Source organism: Corylus avellana, chromosome 4 (genome assembly GCF_965113065.1).
Source record: "Corylus avellana chromosome 4, dhCorAvel1.hap1.2, whole genome shotgun sequence".
In the NCBI taxonomy this organism is placed as follows: Eukaryota; Viridiplantae; Streptophyta; class Magnoliopsida; order Fagales; family Betulaceae; genus Corylus; species Corylus avellana.
In genome coordinates, this window is record NC_142493.1 from 11,381,309 (window position 1) to 11,400,411 (window position 19,103).

Sequence of the window (19,103 nt, forward strand, 5' to 3'; positions counted from 1 at the left end):
AGAGTTTGAAGACATTTTAAAATGAATCTGCTAATTAATATATAATTTGTAATTGGGTCTGATCATGAATGAATGAAGTCAAATTAAAATATAAGATTTTCAAAGATCAGAATTTGCACTTAAATTAATTTTAATTATCAAACCTTTATATATCCTCTTGAAGACCAAAAAATTAATTAGATGGCATTTACGTAAATTTGGGTAGGGAAAGATTAGTTCAAATTAAGTAATACCTCGCCAGTCGCCCCGCCCTACAAAGTGAGTGATTTAATTAAGAATCCAATTAAGCTACCACAATTATATATTGAAGTGATCGATTTCAAAAGGATCTCCTTTTGTATATATGGTGTCAAATTAAAGGAGATTATATATATTGCTGATTTTTTGAATCTTTTTGATAAATCATAAAATTGTTAATTAAATATAATGGAGACATCGAGAAGTGCATTTGTATAACAAAGGCATTTTTATGATGCTCTTTAATTCGTCTTTAGATATAAAGAAAATTAGGGTTTTTTTTTTATATATATTATTAATATTATTTTTGTGAGGATTAACTCTCTTTTTTTTTATAGGTATTTTCATAAACATTGTCAAGGATAAAGAATTGTGAGATAGATATACAGAAAAACATGTTTTGGACTTCTTATTATCAAATTAATCACATACACGTACTATAAAAATTAACAACTTTTTAGCTTTTACAAAATATTTCAAATGCATGTTAAATATCAATAGCAAATTAGCAATAGAAAAGAGGGTAACATAGGAAAGAAACGAGAGAGGGAGAGAGTGTGTAGCACCTGATATGCAACTTCGAGCTTGTTGTGCCTTCTTTTTCCTTAAATTTTCAAACAAACCTTTTTTTTTTTCCTTTGGTAAGAGAAAATACAAATCACAAAAATGATTTACAAAGGATGATTTGGTAGAAGAAATAAAACAATATTGCTGTGCTTCCAAAACCATTGATTGACATGATTTATAATGAACACAATTATTGCTTTCTTCCCCTTTTCCCCCTCTCCCGCTTTGAATAAAAAAAAAAAATTATTCCTTTCTTTTTTTCATTACTCTCCAAACATTCTTTTCTTCAGGTGCAAGTTTCTCTATTCTCTTGAATTTGTCCTTTTCTTCATCTCCAAATCTTCCTTTCTTTTCCTCTTCATCAATTTTTTTTGTTTTCTCTATTTGTACATAGTACTTTATTCACTTACTTTTTTTTTTTTTTCTCCACAACTTTGTTTCTTGCAAAGTTAGATAGTTTACAAAAGATGAATATTCTATTGTCTTAGACGAAAAAAAAAAAAAAAATTGCTGACCGTAAAAGTATGGAAGAAACGGGTTATAATGAACCTCCTTAATTTTTATTTTTTTTTCCTTTGTCTTCAAACCTTTGGGGGTTCATTAGTTAGATTTTTTTTTGTCTTTCATTTTCTTTTCTCAAAAAAAAAAAAAAAAACATTAACAAACAATTTAAACACAAAGCACTATTAAAAATACAAAAATAGTATTCTAATTTATGTTACATTAGAACACTTTTATAAGTTAAAAACAAAAAACTCCTCAAAATACATTAACAAACAAAGCAGCTGTTTCTTTTTGTACATGCTCATTTATTCTCTTGTTTTATCATTTTCTTCACCTTTACATCCTTGGTTTTTTTGCTTCCTCCTTTTCTTTTCTTTTTATACGTGCTCCTTGATTTTTTTTTTTTTTTAAATATCCACATCCTTTTTTCTAGCGATCTTAGATGTCTATTGCAAGCCTCACCAAGTTAGCACCAATATTGAAGTTCATTAACCTTGAGTACTAGGCCTAACTATCATAGAGAGGGTTTATAAAGGATAAAACTTCTAATTTCATGCAGGAATAAAAATAAAAAATAAAAAATAAAAAAAATATTTTTGGGGAAACATCCTTCTAAAATTTAATCTCAGCCAGCCTCTTATTGTAAGTTGGGTTTTCTTGACAATGTTAAAGCATATTCTATACTCATTTGACCCACGCTTTTCAAGTGGGTCTCAATGTGTGGCTTACGATTGTTAGCACTAATTTTATTTTTTTCAAAGATCAGAATTTGCACAGCACTTAACCTTTATCCTCTTGAAGACTAAAAAATTGAGAAGGGTTATATATTTAAAGTTGAAACCTTTAATTTTAAATAATGCAAGGAAATTGACTTTTAACTTATCCTTGAAATTCTATTGCACATAAGTTGGCTCATGTGCATGATTTATCTATCTTGTAGCCCATGATAGGTTTTTTTATAATAGCATCTATTATACAATTTCAAGCTTGTCGTGTCCTTTTTTCTCCGTTGTTAAAAGAAAATACAAATCTATTGTGCCTTCTAACTATCACAAAGATGGTTTACAAAGGATGATTCAGTAGAAAATATGATTATTCCTAATCTTCTAAAACTGTGATTAATAATGAACAGATATAATTATTCCTTTCTTTCTTCCTTTTTCTCTAGACTCTCTTTTCTTTGTGTAGATGTTATCTATTCTCTTTCTTTGTTCCTTTCTTCATCTCCAAATCTTCTTTTCTTTTCTTCTTCATCATTACTTTTTTTTCTTGTTTTGTGTACTTAGGCCTTTATTCTCTTACTTTTTCTTTCTTTTCTTTTCTTTTCTTTTTTTCCCCAAAAGTTCGTTTCTTGCAAGTTCTTATATTTATTACAAGACTCACAAAGTTAAAATCCAATATTGAAGTTCATCACCCATGAGTATTCGGCCTAACTATCAGTAAGATGGTTTACAAATGATGAAATTTCCACTTTGGTAGACAAAACAAAAATTTGATATGCCCCCAAAACGAGGAAAGAAACAGGTTACAATGAACCTATTTTTTTCTCTTTTTTTTTTTTTTTTTTCCTTTTGTCTCTAAACCTTTGACTTCGTTTGTTAAAATTTTTATTTTCTCTTCTAAAAACCAAAAACGTTAAGAAACAACCTAAATATAAAACACTCTTAAAAACACAAAAAAGGTTTTCACCTTAATGTCGTATCAGAATACTTTTTTAAACTAAAAACAAAAAACACCCTCCAAAAACACATTAACAAACAGTGCCATAATTTCATTTTGTACGTATTCTTTTATTCTCTTGCTTTGTTCTTTTCTTCTTCTCTTCATCTTCTTTTCCTTTCCTCTCCCTACTTTTTAAAAAATTATTTTTGCATGCTTATTTATTCTCTTGTTTTATCTCTTTAATAATCTCCACACCTTTTCTTGTGAACCTAGATATCTTTGGGAAGCCTCACCAAAGTTACCATCAATCTTATAGTTTATCATCTTTGACTACTAGGCCTAATTATCATACAGATGGTTTAGGACAAAATTTCAACTTTCGTGAAAAAAAAAAAAAACAAAAAACAAAACAAAACAAAACTTTGCAACGCTCCAAAAGAATATATGACAAAAGTGAGTTATAGCAAACATAACGTTACAAATGGCCAAAGGAAATAAGTGCAAGGGTAAAAATATTATGAGGAGGCAATAACAGCTCAACATTGAAAAAAAGCATTTTTTTTTTTTTGACATATCCACACAAGAGGAGAGAGAGGGATTCGAAGTAGTGACCTCCACTTCATTAAGTGTGGTCCCAGTCAATTAAAAAGCATTTGATATTTAGTTATTCTTGTTTTCTCTTAACGTTGTTATTCATTTATCTTTCATAAGTTGGTGTTATTATTATCTTTAATTACGCATCATTCACCAACGTATGAAGATGAGTTGGGGAATTATTGTAAAAGATTTTTTATTTTTTTATTTTTTTTTAAAGACATGGAGTAAAGGTACCAAGAAGTTTATTCCCAAACTATTTTTTGAAAGATGTCCTGATTCGTCTAACAACCTTCTCAAATTTTTCCCATTACACACTTGAGAAGTTGAGCATGTAACACATAATTATTCCCTTTGTGTTTCCTTCGTCTCCAAACCTTCTTTTCCTTATATACATGTTCCTTTATTCTCTTACTTTGTCTTTAGTGACAATCACCTTCTAACTTCCAAACCAAACTTTGAGCCATTGTATTGAATAATATTGGAACAAAAATTTCCTCCAAACCGGTATGAAGAAAGTATCTTCCAACCCAAGTAAAATAGTGTCAAGTGTCTATAAACATTTAAAAGACAAATTAAATTCTTAACCTCATTAATAGTAGTTTACTAATTTAAATTTAATGTGTCTTTTAAATGTTTATAGACATTTGACACTATTTTACAGGGGTTTGGAGGAAATTTCTGTCCATAATATTGAATGAGCCTTTCTTTAGTTCAATGCATTGTAATCTTCAGTTATCTTCTGTCATAATGGTGCGTGAAAGAAGTTTCTTATCAAATCTACAGAATGAAGGAATGGGATGGGGTTGGAAGAAATTGAAAGCCAACATAAACAGATTAGGCTTTGCACATTAAAAACTGGGTGCACTCAAGATTATCAAACCCCTGCCTACAAACATAAACAAAAAACGTAAGATTTTTGTGGAAACACCCTGCTTAAATTTGATCTCAGCATGCCTCTTATCGTTTCAATTAGCAACATTTAGATATTGTAAGTTGGGTTTTCTTCATTGGACATATGCATCAGATTCACAATCCCGTCCAAAGTTTCATGAAAAACCAATTGGCAAGTGGATCTACGAATGAATGAATTGAAGGGGAAAATAAAAGTGAGCGATTTGACAAAATGAAATAAGAATCTTGACACAATTCATTCCGCGAAGAAATAAGTCACATGAATTTAATAATTACAACATCAATTAATAATCCTCATAAGAAAATGACTCAATGATTTCCCTACCCAACAATTTTCTCCTGCAGAAAATCAATTAATAATCCTCATAAGAGTTGTTGACTCAGTCCTAACTTTCTTATGTAATATGTAATGAATTCTCCATTTAAAGGGGTTATGCTATGAATAAAGGAATAAAAAGTAGTAATTTCAAACTTTGTGTTTAAAAGGTTTAGGTTCCCTTAGAACTTAATTTATCCCGTTATGAACTTAAGTTCGTAACACTTAATCTACCTCAGTTTCCCTGAATCCATAGATTTTTCTCCTTGTTGGTCCTTATCCATGTTTGACTATCTCATGAGTGGAGATGCAGCTATGATAATGTGCATTTATAATTTTTCTTCTGAAAGGAAACAAAACTAAACGTGTGAAAATGGAAAAAGAAACATAATCTTTCATCAATGACACCTAAACCACCCCAATATTCATGACAGACTCCAAAATCACACTTTCAAATACCCTATTAGCTGTGAACAAATATACGAACCTTAACTGGAGAAATGTCATAAAAGAAGAAAATTCCAAGAAGAGACTGAAAAAAGTAACCCGATTCGGAACTCCAAAAATGCTCTGTCCCGGAATACTGCACAAAACCATTGATGGTGCATCTCGGGCATATAGTAGATCTAATCAATAAAATAAAAGAATAAGATTTTGTCATCTTCAATTTACCTGATTTGACTGGATCATACGGCCTCTAATGTCAGTGTATATAGTAGGGATCACCTGACAAATTTATAAGAAAATCATAAAGATCCCTGCTGATTTCGAAACAACAGTCACAAAAAATAAAAGACCAAAATTCTTCAACTAGATGTTCAAGACTACCACAATGGTTCCTTGTCATCAAAATATATATATATGATTCTGATCTAATAAAACAACACCATTCCTTAAATGAGTTAAGCACATGATGATTTTATAAAAAACTCCATGGACAATTTTGATACAATGTGTTACAGCAGCCCAAGATCTACAATCATCATAAATCTTTCCGATATTGATTGTTTGTTCTTCCATTTAATTCAAATATTAAATTTATATCACTGCTTAGTTTTTTATCACAATATAAACATCAAAATTAATAAACGAAAAAATGAAATTTCTATAAATAGGAAAATATCATTCAGCATTTGTTTATGAAACCTCAAAGACAGAAACATAACAAGAACATAATACCAACCTTGATGAAATATTGGTGCATACCATTTGGTGTTTCATGTACCCATTACACCCTACAAGGCGTTGAGAAGTGAAAAAATGTAAATAACATATTAATTATATCGAACAAATTTTTATTTAAGAGTTGCTTACTTATCTATAAAAAAAAAAAAAAAAAACTAGAAAAGGCTATTTAATAGATGCTTACCACTCTTTTATTGGCAAGCAACCAAAAGAGAGCTTCTCCTAAATCTTTCACATTTGGCTGCTGAAAGCTTTTTGCAAGTGCAAAATCAAACATTCCAGCAACTTTATTTACTTCAATCGATCCATGAATATTACATCCTTCACCTTCCTTTTGTCACGGGAGATGCAGAAGAGGTTAAGGCAGATTTACAAGAAAGAGAAGATGAGCTGGAGGAGAAACAATACAATTAGATGAAGTTAGATTCTATTAAGTAGTTAATTCTGTTTTAATAAACACTGCACGTGTATAAGTGGCAGTTATTTTAGTTAGTTGTAATCAACTTTGTAACTGAATTGCTTTAGTTGCTAAGCCTTATATAAGGCTGACCAAGTGCAAGGAGGAGTAGCTTTTGAAGTGTAAAGAATTGTTAGGAGATTTGCCATCTCGAATTGGCTTCCTTAGGAGATTTGCCATCTCGAATTGGCCTTCTCAATAAGAAATAGTAATTTACTGTTACAAGTGGTATCAGAGCCATTTGTTTTCTTTTAATGAAAACTAGATCAATGAGGCAAGAGTCTGAATTGGTGCAGTTAAGGAAGGAGTTTAAACAGTTCCAGGTTGATTGTGTAGCTCGTGATCAACAGTTGCAGGAGAGGAATGCAAGACAAGATAGTTTTGAGAAGAAGTAGGATGACCAGTTTGCTTTCATAAGTGCAAGATAGGATCGTTTTGAGAAGAAGCAGGATGACTAGTTTGCTTTCTTAAGTGAACAGTTGGCACATGTGATGAGATGCATTCAGGAATCGAAGAGGGTACCAGAACAGAGAGATAAAAGTTCCTCTTTTGATACTATGGAGGCCAACTTAGGTTCAACCTGAAAAGGAAGGATTCATGCAGCAGATGGTGGAGGGTTTCAGGTAGGAGATGGATTCCACACTAAGTCCATTCGGTTGGAGTTTCCTAAATTTGATGGGGAGGATCCATTGAATTGGTGTTACAAGGCTGAGCAATTCTTTGATCACTACTCTACACTAGATTGTCAAAGGTTGAAGATTTCTTCTTTTCATATGGAAGGTACAGCCTTAATTTGGTTTCAAGAATTGCATAAATCAAATTCTTTTACTACTTGGGATGATTTTGCTAGAGCATTACAGATTAGATTTGGTATGGGGTCTTATGATGATCCTATGGAAACATTGTCAAAGTTGAAACAAGAAGGATCTTTGGAAGAATATAAAAAACAGTTTGAAGTTTCAGCCAATAGGGTGGCTGATTTGCCTGAAGCACATAAACTGAGTTGTTTTATGGGGGGGTTAAAAGATGAAATTAGATTGGCAGTGAAGATGTTTAAACCTAAGGGTCTAGTGGATGCTTATTCTTTAGCCAAAATCCAAGAGGATTATATATTCAATTTCAGAAAGAGCAATAAGCCACAATGGAATGCCCTTCCCTGTAATAATGTTGCCAGAAGTTTTGGGGGAGAGAATAAGGGTACTGGGTTGTTGGGAGGAAAAACTAATTTGTTTGGGCAGCAAAAGAATTCTGAGAATGTTGGTATTGTTGATAATCAGCACAAGTCTAATATTCCTATTTCTGGTTCAGCAGTGTTGCTAGTGCAGAAAATTTCTAATGTTGAGATGATGGAAAGAAGAAAAAATGGGTTATGTTATAATTGTGATGCTAAGTGGAGCCATGGCCATGTTTGTGCTTCACCAAGATTGTTCTTGCTTGAGGGGGTTGAGCACAAGGTGACCAAATTGGAAGAAGTTGAAGAACCTGATCCAGGTGATTTTTTTTTTTTGTTGGAAGAATTTCCTGAAATTTCCTTACATGCCCTCATTGGAACTCCTACTCATAAGACTATGAGGCTTGTAGGTATGATTAGAAGTCACAAGGTAGTAATCTTGATTGATTCTGGAAGTACACATAATTTTTTAGATCAAAAAATGGCTAAAGGATTGGGAATTCAACCTATGCTTCAGGAAGCTATAAAAGTTAAAGTAGCCAATGGAGATGAATTTGTAAGTTCTGGAAAATGCAAAAACACAAAGGTAAAGATGCAAGGTTATATTTTTATTGTTGATTTTTACATCTTACCTTTGGCTGGTTGTGGTATGGTACTTGGCATTCAATGGTTAAGAACTCTAGGACCTATATTGTGGGATTTTCTAAATCTCACTATGCAGTTTGTGTATGAGGAACGAACCTGTTTGCTGGATGGATCAGCTGCTAATTCAAGTTTTCGTATGGAAAATGATGAATCTGTGAAACTAACTAGAGGTGAGAACAAGAGTGTTTTGTTGCAGCCTCTTCATGATGTTATTACCCCCAGGCAGGAGAATGAAGAAGGAAGGAAGAAAACCAGAGAGGTTGGTCCTATTGAGCAATACTGAGGTGTTGGTTCAGTGGGTGGGGCAAACTAAAGATGATGCTTCTTGGGAGGAATTATTCCACTTACAACATTCTTATCCGCACCTTGTGGGCAAGGTGCTTTAGAGGGGGAGGCTATGTCACGGGAGATGCAGAAGAGGTTAAGGCAGATTTGCAAGGAAGAGAAGATGAGCTGGAGGAGAAACAATACAGTTAGATGAAGTTAGATTCTATTAAGTAGTTAATTCTGTTTCAATAAACATTGCACGTGTATAAGTGGCAGTTATTTTAGTTAGTTGTAATCAAGTAGTTAATTCTCTTCATTTATTTGGACCGTTAGGTATAAATTATGTAATAGAGGGTTTCAAATTTTAAAATTTGAGAATCTCATATTTAAAAAAATTTCGAGGGGATGTTGATCCGAAATTAAGATGCAGAGCAGTTGCCCAGTCAAAAGAAATTTGAAAAAAAAAAAAAAAACACGCTACTTCTTCCATCAAAACTAAGCACACTGCTGTATCTCGAGTAATGAGGAGTGCCGCACAACCCTTTCGAACAAATAAGAACAAATAATTCAGGCTAATCCAACACGGCTGAAAATAGCATTCCATATGACATTGGCAATATTCTCACATTGGCAATGTCTTTTTGATTGGATATTTCTTTGGGTTCTTAATTAGGTAGATTTTGAGAGGATTGATGAGGGACTGGAAGAGAAAAGGCAAGACGAAATTGCGGGGTTTTGGCCCCAAATTAAAGAGAAGGACGGGTTCAAACTTCAATGGGTATGGAGGCTAAACAAACAGAGTACGTACCATTGATTGTGCGGCGGAGGGTTCGACCCATTGGTTGGGAAGATATCCCTTCCCTTCCATTCCAATATTCCATGCCCATTGCATGGCCGGAAATGACAGAGTAACAACCTGAGAGACAGAGGGACAGAGAGAGTGAAAAACCATGAATAAGAAAACTAGAAGGATGGCGTCACAAAACTAACCTCTGAAAGAGTGGGCCGGCAGTCTTGAGAATATGGGATAGATGATGAGGGTTAGAAGAATTGGGAGAAGAGAATAATAGAAATATAGTGGAAATAATGAAAAGAATCATACTTAACATTTCAATATTATTTTTAGAATAATATCTGAATTTTGCTTCTTTTTTTTTTTTCCAAGTATATATCTGTTAATATTGATGTAATTTTTTCATTTTTTTTTACAAATAATTTGTTTGGAAAGTACTTTTAGGCCTCTCAAATGCAATCTCAAACCAGGGCCGGTTTGAGATTGTGTTTGAGAGGTCTAAAAATACTTTGGAAAAAGTTCACATACCTTCTTCAAACTACCACCCAATTGACAATGTCCCCCCAAATTTTCAATTGCGACAATGTACCCTACAAACTACCAAAACATTGTCAATGTACCCCTCAATGACGAAACTACCCTTAGTAAATTTTTTTTAAAAAAAAAATACTAAAATTTCTGGAAAAACCTAAAATAAAATAAAAATTTTAAAATTTTGATTTTTCTTTTATAAAAATTGAAAATTTTTGGTTGGTTTTTTTTGTTTTTTTTTTTTTATAAATGTTTTCTTTTATAATTTTTAAATAAAAATTTCCATTTTAAAAAAAATTAAAATATTTTCGTTTTAAAAAAAAAAAAATCGTTTTTTAAAAAATATTTTTAAAAAATCTAAAAATCTAAAAATAAAAAATAGTTTTTTTTTTAAATAAAAATTTCCGTTTTAAAAAAAAAAAATCTTTTTAAAAAAAAATTTTAAAAATTTAAAAAAAATTAAAATTTTTGATTAAAAAAAATTATTATTTTTTTAAAATTGTAGGGGTATTTTTGTCATATTGATAAATATATAGGGGCATTTTGATCTTTTTGCTAGCTTTGGGGGGGATATTGACAATGTTTTGGTAGTTTGGGAGGTACATTGTTGTAATTGAAAGTTTGGGGGGGACATTGTCAATTGGGTGGTAGTTTGAGGGGGTTATGTGGACTTTATCTAAATACTTTTAACACTAAAAAAGTCTATTAAAGAAAAAAAAAATATTAGTTCAGTAAAAAAATTAAAAGCGCTTTTAAATGTTCAAAAAAGCCTAAAAATGATTTAAAAAACACTTTGGGCAAAAGCTTTAAAATGATGCTTTTGTCAAAAAATATTTTTTTAACTTAAAAACTCTATTTATCAAATGCAATCTAAAACAGACTCTTAGCCTATATACAAGATTATTTACGGGAGGGGAGGGGAGCTTAGGAGTGTACTCAAAGTTAATTATTATGAGGTAAAAGGAAGCAAATCAATCTTTTTAGGGAAGCACTACTTTAAGTGAAAGCCAATTTTCATTTAATTGTATCTTTATGCTTGCTAAGAAAGGACCTGTAGAATTAGTGAGCACATTTAAAGTTACATAACATTTCAAGGATTCGTCAAGCGGTATTAGGATCAATATAGAAGGATGGATTCCCTATTGTTTGTATTTGCTCCAACAATTTATTTTTTAAAACAAAAACATAAAGAAAAAATGATCTGGAATATTATGATGCATTTGATTTTCGAGTTTATCTTAGTAACATAATAATAGCCCCTTATTTTATCTATCCAGAAGTGCAATTGTATGATTACTTCCACGTTTGGCTTGTTGGAGTACACCACTATATATATCTTAATGTTATGGGCCTTTTCATATTAGGCTAGCCGTATTAGGTTTATGTCTTAGGTTTATATTATGTTAGCATAATTTGGCTAATCCTAGGCTTGTTAGGCTACGCTATTATTCCAATAAGAATTATTGACTCAGCCCTAACTCTCTTATGTAATATGTAATGAACTTCATTTAAAAGGATTATACTATGAATAAAGGTATCAAAAGTAATAATCTCAAACCTTGCGTTTAGATATGTAATATGTAATGAATCCTTCATTTAAAGGGATTATGCTATGAATAAAGGTATAAAAAGTAATAATCTCAAACCTTGCGTTTAGAAAGTTTAGGTTCCCTTAGAACCAGTGGCGGAGCCACAGTAGGCTTTGGGGGTGCCGCGAAGATTTAAAAAAAAAAAAAAAAAAATTTGCTGTTTTTCTACCCAAGTTCTACACTGCACCCCCCAAAAAAAAATTATTTTCTCTTACTTACGATCGACACTCACTCATCAAACATAAGGGGCAAACGACTCAAGCAATGCCGGATCTCTGGAAATTTTTCTGCAACAATTTCAGTGTTTATGGCTTTTAGGTTTAGGTTATGTGAAAAGGGGAAGAAGACGATGACAAACATTACACTTATTAAACGCATCGTTTAAATAAATTTTTGTCTGTCTGTGGACTATTGTAGCTTCTTTCTTATGATAGGTCAATCGGTCAATGAGCTTATGCATCAATGGACCACTGCCATAGCTTCTTTCTTTTAACACGTGTGGGCCAGTAGGTTTGGTTGAGAGACCAAACTCCAAATACTTTCCAAAAGTCCAAACCTTTTAAACTCTTATAGCAGCACTTTACAACATGACTAAAAAAAAAAAAAAAACTTTTATACTTAAAAAAATTTAAAATAAATAAATAAACCCCTAAGTATAGGTATTAAAGCCCTCAATAATTCATACCAATTGCTTGTTAAATTTTTTGATAAAACTTTTTATATTTAGATTGTTCAATTAAATTATTTTTCTTATGAATATATATTTTTTGTTACATGTTTTAACTGTATGAAATACATAATTTTAATTGCCAACGATTATGAAGATCACCAATGATTTCAATAAGTTCCAATCAAATTCTAACCAAGTCATGTCGAGGTAGTAAGTCTGCCGATAGATCTTTGCTTAAGAAAAAAAAAATCTAAAATAGAGACCAAATTCTAAAGACATATCTACAAAAAAGACCTTATCAACCAACTATGAAGACTTGTAAAGGATAATTGTTTTTGTTTTGACTCTTCTAGTGTTTACAGCAAACTACCGAATAATCATTTTAAGCAATGAAAATTGTTAAAACACGACTTCGCAACAAAATAGAAGATGATTTTCTTGCAAACAGTATAGTTCTCCATATTGAAAGGAAAATTGCTAAGAGCTTCAATTTAGATTCTCTACTTGATAATTTTGTACTTCTAAGAGACAGTAAAGTGGAGTTTTAGATACTTTTTTTGTTTGTATTTTTGTCTTTTTGATTTAGTGCCGACATGTTACATTTATAATATATCAATTTGAGCATATATTTATGAACTTTTATAGATATTTTTTTTTGTGATACATATATTGTTTGAATTACCAAATTTTTAGGGTAGAGAAAATTGTTAGGACACCAAAAAAATTTAGCGGCACCCCCAATGTGAATTGTCTGGCTCCGCCACTACTTAGAACCTAATTTATCCCGTTAGGTTCGTAACACTTAATATACCTCAGTTTCTTGAATCGATAGATTTTTCTCCATGTTGGTCCTTATCCATGTTTGATTATCTCATGAGTGGAGATGCAGCTATGATAATGTGCATTTATAATTTTTCTTTCGAACGGAAACAAAACTAAACATGTGAAAATGGAAAAAGAAACATAATCTTTCATCAATGACACCTAAACCACCCCAATAATCATGACGGACTCCAAAATCACACTTTCAAATACCCCGTTAGTTGTGAACAAAGATACCAACCTTAACTGGAGAAATATGTCATAAAAGAAGAAAACTCCAGGAAGAGACTGAAAAAAGTGTCCCGATTCGGAACTCCAAAAATGCTCTGTCATAGAATACTGCACAAAACTGTTGATGGTGCATCTCAGGCATATAGTAGATCTAATCAATAAAATAAAAGAATAAGATTTTGTCATCTTCGATTTACTTAATGTCAGTGTATATAGTAGCTAGGGACCACCTAACAAATTTATAAGAAAAGTATAAAGATTCCTGCTGATTTCGAAACAACAGTCACAAAGACTATAAGATAACACCAAAATTCTTCTACAAGATGTTCAAGAGTACCACAATGGTTCCTCGTCATCAATATATATATATATATGATTCTGATTACGACTATCAACAATGTGGGAAATCCATAAGATTTTACAATATATTCAATGATCTGATAAAACAACGTCATTCCTTAAATGAGTTAAGCACATGATGATTTTATAAAAAACTCCATAGACAATTTAGATACAGTGTGTTACAGCAGCCCAAGATCTACAATCATCATAAACTTTTCAGATAATGATTGTATGTTCTTGTATTTAATTCAAATATTAAATTTATGTCACTGCTTTGTTTTCACAATATAAACATCAAAATTAATAAACGAAAAAAAGAAATTTCTATAAATAGGAAAAGATCATTCAGCATTTGTTTATGAAACCTCAAAGACAGAAACATAACAAGAACATAATACCAACCTTGATGAAATATTGGTGCATACCATTTGGTGTTTCGAACAAATTTTGATTAAAGGGTTGCTTATTTACCTAAAAAAATAATAGAAAATGTTAATTATTTAATAGACGCTTAACATTCTGAACTATATAACTATTTCACTTTTGTTTTGGCAATTCTTGTAATATTAGGAGGAAGAAAGACGAGAAGAAATGAGTAAATAAAAGTTGACATATAGAAAATGCAAAAGGTTGCATTCATCAGAATTTTCAAAAGCCAGATTCGATTCAATACAGCAGTTTCATATGATACAGCCTATGCACTTCCTTTTTTACAGAAAACCTTCAATAAGAAACAGTGTTCCTGGCTTTTATTCAATTTGAAGCAGTATGACATTAATGCAATATAGAATACTTTCAGCATTTATAAACATGTAAACAGCTATGCAGGAGAAGAAAGAAACAATTACCCATCAAGGGGATTTACCAAGCAAGGAAAGTAGTCACCAAAAGCTAATTTGTTGATCCTGTGACTGATATACATCATGCACAAGGATACTAAAATTCCATAAAAGAAGACTTTGTTTAAAACAAAGCATTTTGTTGGTGCCAAGGTAATCTTACATTATAACTACCCTGTTGGAAACCCAGCAAATCGTGTCCTTCAACTTTTTGTGAAAGGATAAATCTCAACAAGTCAGCAATCTCATGTTTCAAGGTAGGCTGAATGACAGCCCACCTCTTCCATGTTTCCTGCACTTCCAGATTTTCTGCAACAATTGCTGCTCTTCTCAGTCGACAGCCCAAGGTAGAAGTCCTCTCAATTCCATATTTGGATTTTACTTTTATCACCCACATCTAACTTTTCTACCTTGTCCTTATTGTGATTCTCTTGTAGCTTTTGTGGTTATAAATATAAGAACAACCACTCTGTTCTTGGCAAGCAACCAAAACAGAGCTTCTCCTAAATCTTTCACATTTGGCTGCTGAAAGCTTTCCCAATGCAAAATCAAACTATCCAGCGACTTTATTTACTTCAATCGGCCCATGAATATTACATCCTTCACCTTCCTGTCCTTTATCTTTTGGATAAAACACACTCGAAGCCTTTAGATGACGACAAAAAGTGAAGTTCACTGTACACAAGTTATACTACGAATTTCTGCATCTAGAATTCGTCGTAGTGTGCTAAGAGAGTCTGTGACATAGAGAGTATGTTCTCTCTCTTAGAGTGATCGTTTGTTGATTGTTGAAGTGAAGTCAACCGGAGTTCCGGTGAAGGGAAATCACGTAGAAGGATTGTGTCAGCTGTCTCTGAAAAGGGCTACTGCGGTAGAAGGCAAGTGGGTCGCTTGTCTTATACAAGATCGTGTCAATTGCAAAGGTTTTGTAAGTGTGAACGTCTTGTAATCCTTTATTGTTTTACTTTTAAAGAGTTCTCTAATTGGTTTCCTCTTCGTAATCAAAATATTTGTGTTATTTATTGTTTATTGTTTCATATATTTTTGGTTGTTTATTAATTGTTAGGTCAGATCTATTTCCGCATAACATTGTGTGAAACACCTATATATTCAGAATAGGTGTCGTTTGGAGTCGTATATAGAATTTTCAGTTCTCAATTTGTCTTCATCATCTAGATGGTTCTAACTTGGATGTCAAGTTCATTCATCTAGATGGTTTTAACTTTGGCAATAAATAGCCAAGGGGCCTTATGCCTCAAACATGATTGATGATGATCAACAACAACACATCAGAAGAGAAGCCAGGAGAGGAGAGTTTCAGTTATACTCCAGAGAGAGTCTTAAGAAAAGAGTTTTAATACACTACTGAGAGTGTATATTAGTTTCAACAGAGGTTGTTTCTCTTTATATTATTTTACTCTTGTATTAACTCAAGTTTTGCATAACTTGAGTAAACACCACTGTAACAAGTTATTTATAATGGATTGATCGGAGTTAATCCCGTGTATGTAGGTGAACTGCTCAACTACATAAATACTGTGTGTTGATCTCTTGCATTTATTATTCTATTATTATTTTGTAGAGTTTGCATAATCATTGATTCAAGGGTGTGTCCATCCCTAATACTTTTAGCAGACTAGCAGGCCTGCTTTGCTTTGGATGAATTTTTGGATGCTAGTGCATCACAAAAACAATAGAAAAAGGGATTAAGAGAATTTTTTTTTTTTAAAAAAAAAAAGTTACATTTTTAATAAGTACACTAAATATCATTGAAAAACGCAAAAGCCGCAACCAAAGTAGACAAAATGGTTAAGAAAATCAAGAAACTAAGAAATTAAGATGAAGAGCACATGCAGATGCCCAGTGGAAAGACTTCTGAAAAAAAAAAAACTTTAGTTCTACCATCAAAACTAAGTTCACTGCTGTATCTTGAGGACAGCCGCACGTCCCTTTCCAACAAATAAGAAAATCCACTAGTCTGTTACTGTTAGGCATAATTGAGGCTAATCCAACACAGCTGAAAATAGCATTCCATAAGACATGGGCAATCTCGATGATCCAGAAACTCCCTACCCCTCTTACACTTAAAAATGTCTTTCATTGGAAGAGAAAACGCAAGATAGGTAGTGTCAATGGATGAAATTGTTGGGTTTTGGCCCCAAAAGAGAAGGATGGGTTCAATGGGTATGCAGGCTAAACAGAGTATCAATGGATGAATTTGATGTTTTATTTTCCCTTTTTATTATTGTAGGGTTTTTTTTTTTTTTTTTGTAATTTCACATAGGGGCTGACATTGGGTAATTGCTTGACCATTTTATTGGGACTATGGCTTTGGCAAAGGAGTGGACCGGAAAGAGGACCCAAAAACCCAAAACCTCAAAAAATTCTTCTCAAAATCAACTCCAACATTCTTACTTTTTACATCACATCAATAACTTTTTATTACTATTTAAATAAATTAAAAAAAAAAAAATCACTACAAACAAAGCTTTTTTTTTTTTTTTTTTTTTTTCACTTCAATTAAATCTGTTATAGTTCCAATCCACTTCCTTTTTCAAGTCCTTTGGCAAACACACACTACTACTTCCTTGCTCATTCATCTACTATTGGACATATATCGTACGTTCAACTAGTTAAAGGTTAGCTTTCTTATTTTAAGACACTTCATGTGTTAGACTGGTGGTTCTTACAGGAACAAAGTACCCGTATGCAAAATGCGCAAAATGTCTTTATTAGCATGAGTTTTAGTCATAATGAATGTATATTGAATTAAATAATATACAATAAGGTATTTCCTCTATGTCTCTGTCACATAAACAAATATAACTAATCGAAACAAGTTCTTTCAAGAATACATTGAGGTTGAGCAGTAAAGTCACAAGTTTTATAGTAATAGAACCAAAGCTTTTCATCTATTTCTTCTTTCCAAATTTGACAATAATATTTTTCGGTGCCATCTTCAGCGGCGTAAGTGAGATATAGGAGATGCATATCATATCTATACCTAGTTACTAGTAGAAGAGTGGCACATTTAATGCACAAGCGGAACCCAGAACTAGTGCAATCAAATGTCTTGGCGTCACCAGGTCTTTGACCATGCCAAGCATTGCACTCTAGTTAGTAAAATCTACTAAGGAAGAACCAGTGCCGGTGACCTTTTATGTTTAAAGGCTGCTCTATGCACGTTGTTTGAGTTTGGAAACCTTATTTTGGCTCCATTTTGATCACCATTTCCTAGTAATTTGTTTTGTTGGGTATATTGTCTCATCAGTAATTGTTAACATATATTTTCATATTTTTCAATCTGTTTATGAATAGTCCATTCATCTGTTTCCAATAGTTAAGGTGTACTAGGATAGAAGAGGTTTAGAGAATTGGGAGAATAGAATAATAGGAATATAGTGGAAATTCATAGAAAATGGGAAGCTCATACTTGTGGTGTTGTCCCCTCATAAAATAATTATATACTTTGTTCAAATGGAATTTATCCTGTCAGATTGTAAGCAGGACCCACAAGGAAATTTTTGATGCACTTTTATACATATTAGGCTTTGTATTGAAAAAAAAAATAATGAAAATGGGTGCATGTGGTTATAAAAGGAACAAATAAGTAGCTTGTGCTCTGATCTCTCTCTCTCTTCCAGAAACTTGAAGAGAGCCTCCCCCTTGTATCTCTGGCCATCTAGTGGGGAGGGAGTCACGGCTCCCTCCTCCCACATTTTTCCCCCTATTCCCCTCTTCCTCTTTCCCCCTCCCTTTCTTGCTGCCTCTTCAAAGGTCTTATCCGCCTCTTCGGAGGTCCTATCCACCTCTTTGGAGGTCCAGTCTCCCCCCTCGAAGGTCCAATCTTTGCAAAAAAGCACCACCAGCCCATTCTCCATCGCCAGCCACCCGGTTTCAGCACCATACCGTCGTCCTCCACCTTGGATATGCAAACTCTTTGAAGTTTTTGGATTTTATTTTTTCAAAATCAGACCTGTAAATTTCAGGAAGCCACACCCAAAGACACGTCACTCCACCAGGATCCTGGGTCTCTCACCTTTTCACTGCCATCAGCCGTACCACCACATGCCGGCGCGTGGCCCACACACGCCTGAGAGTAGATCTTACTCTCCAGCGCGTGTATCACATGCGCTGTCGCGTGGAGCGCCTTTCGCAGCGCGTGCAAGCTTTCGCTGCCCCTCCACCCTGCTGCTGGCCTCTTTTGGCGTTCCCCACCATCCCCCTGGCAACCTACGCCGACGCGTGTTCCTCACGCGCCGACAGTAGGGCCTCCGCCCTTCCGCCTCGTGTGTTGCTATTTTTTGGGCTTAGAATTTTTTATTTTTTTTTTCTGCTTTCTTTCTTGTATTTAAATTTCTTTTTGTTATTGTGTTGCTTTCTGTTTAACCTGAACCGGTTGGGCTTCAAACTCTGTGTCTGTGTAGGGTATCTTTTTTCCACCAGTTGGATCTCCTTTCAGTTCATAGAGGTGTGACGTCGGGCAGTAGTAAGATTGTTCTGACAGCGTATAATAGCAGTAGAAACTAAGAATTGAAGATTGAGAAGGAAATTCAGGAAGAGAGAAAATAACAAATAGGGAAAAGAAAGTCTCTAACTACCCCAGATAAACAAACAGAGAAATAACTCTAAAAGACTTATTTAATTGATAGTATAAACTGCATTCTTAAAATAACAAAGACTAGATGCCTTTATATAGGCTAGGTACCTCCTAAATTAACAAGGAAAAGGAAAATCAAACCTAACTCGAAAAGGAAAACAAATCC

At 33.0% G+C, this 19,103-nt stretch overlaps 1 protein-coding gene across 1 annotated transcript; it reads right to left on the reverse strand.

Annotated features, from left to right (window-relative positions):
• Positions 1 to 4,691: 4,691 nt before the first annotated feature.
• On the reverse strand, positions 4,692 to 9,571 carry LOC148586306 (uncharacterized). The gene is made up of 5 exons (XM_088516148.1): positions 9,511 to 9,571; positions 9,329 to 9,436; positions 6,002 to 6,030; positions 5,468 to 5,521; positions 4,692 to 5,378 (listed from the first exon to the last, which is right to left on the reverse strand). Exons 2-5 carry the CDS (start codon positions 9,405 to 9,407, stop codon positions 5,259 to 5,261), a joined length of 282 nt encoding a protein of 93 aa, XP_088372274.1. The 5' UTR covers positions 9,408 to 9,436; positions 9,511 to 9,571; the 3' UTR covers positions 4,692 to 5,258.
• Between the last annotated feature and the right edge of the window lie 9,532 nt (positions 9,572 to 19,103).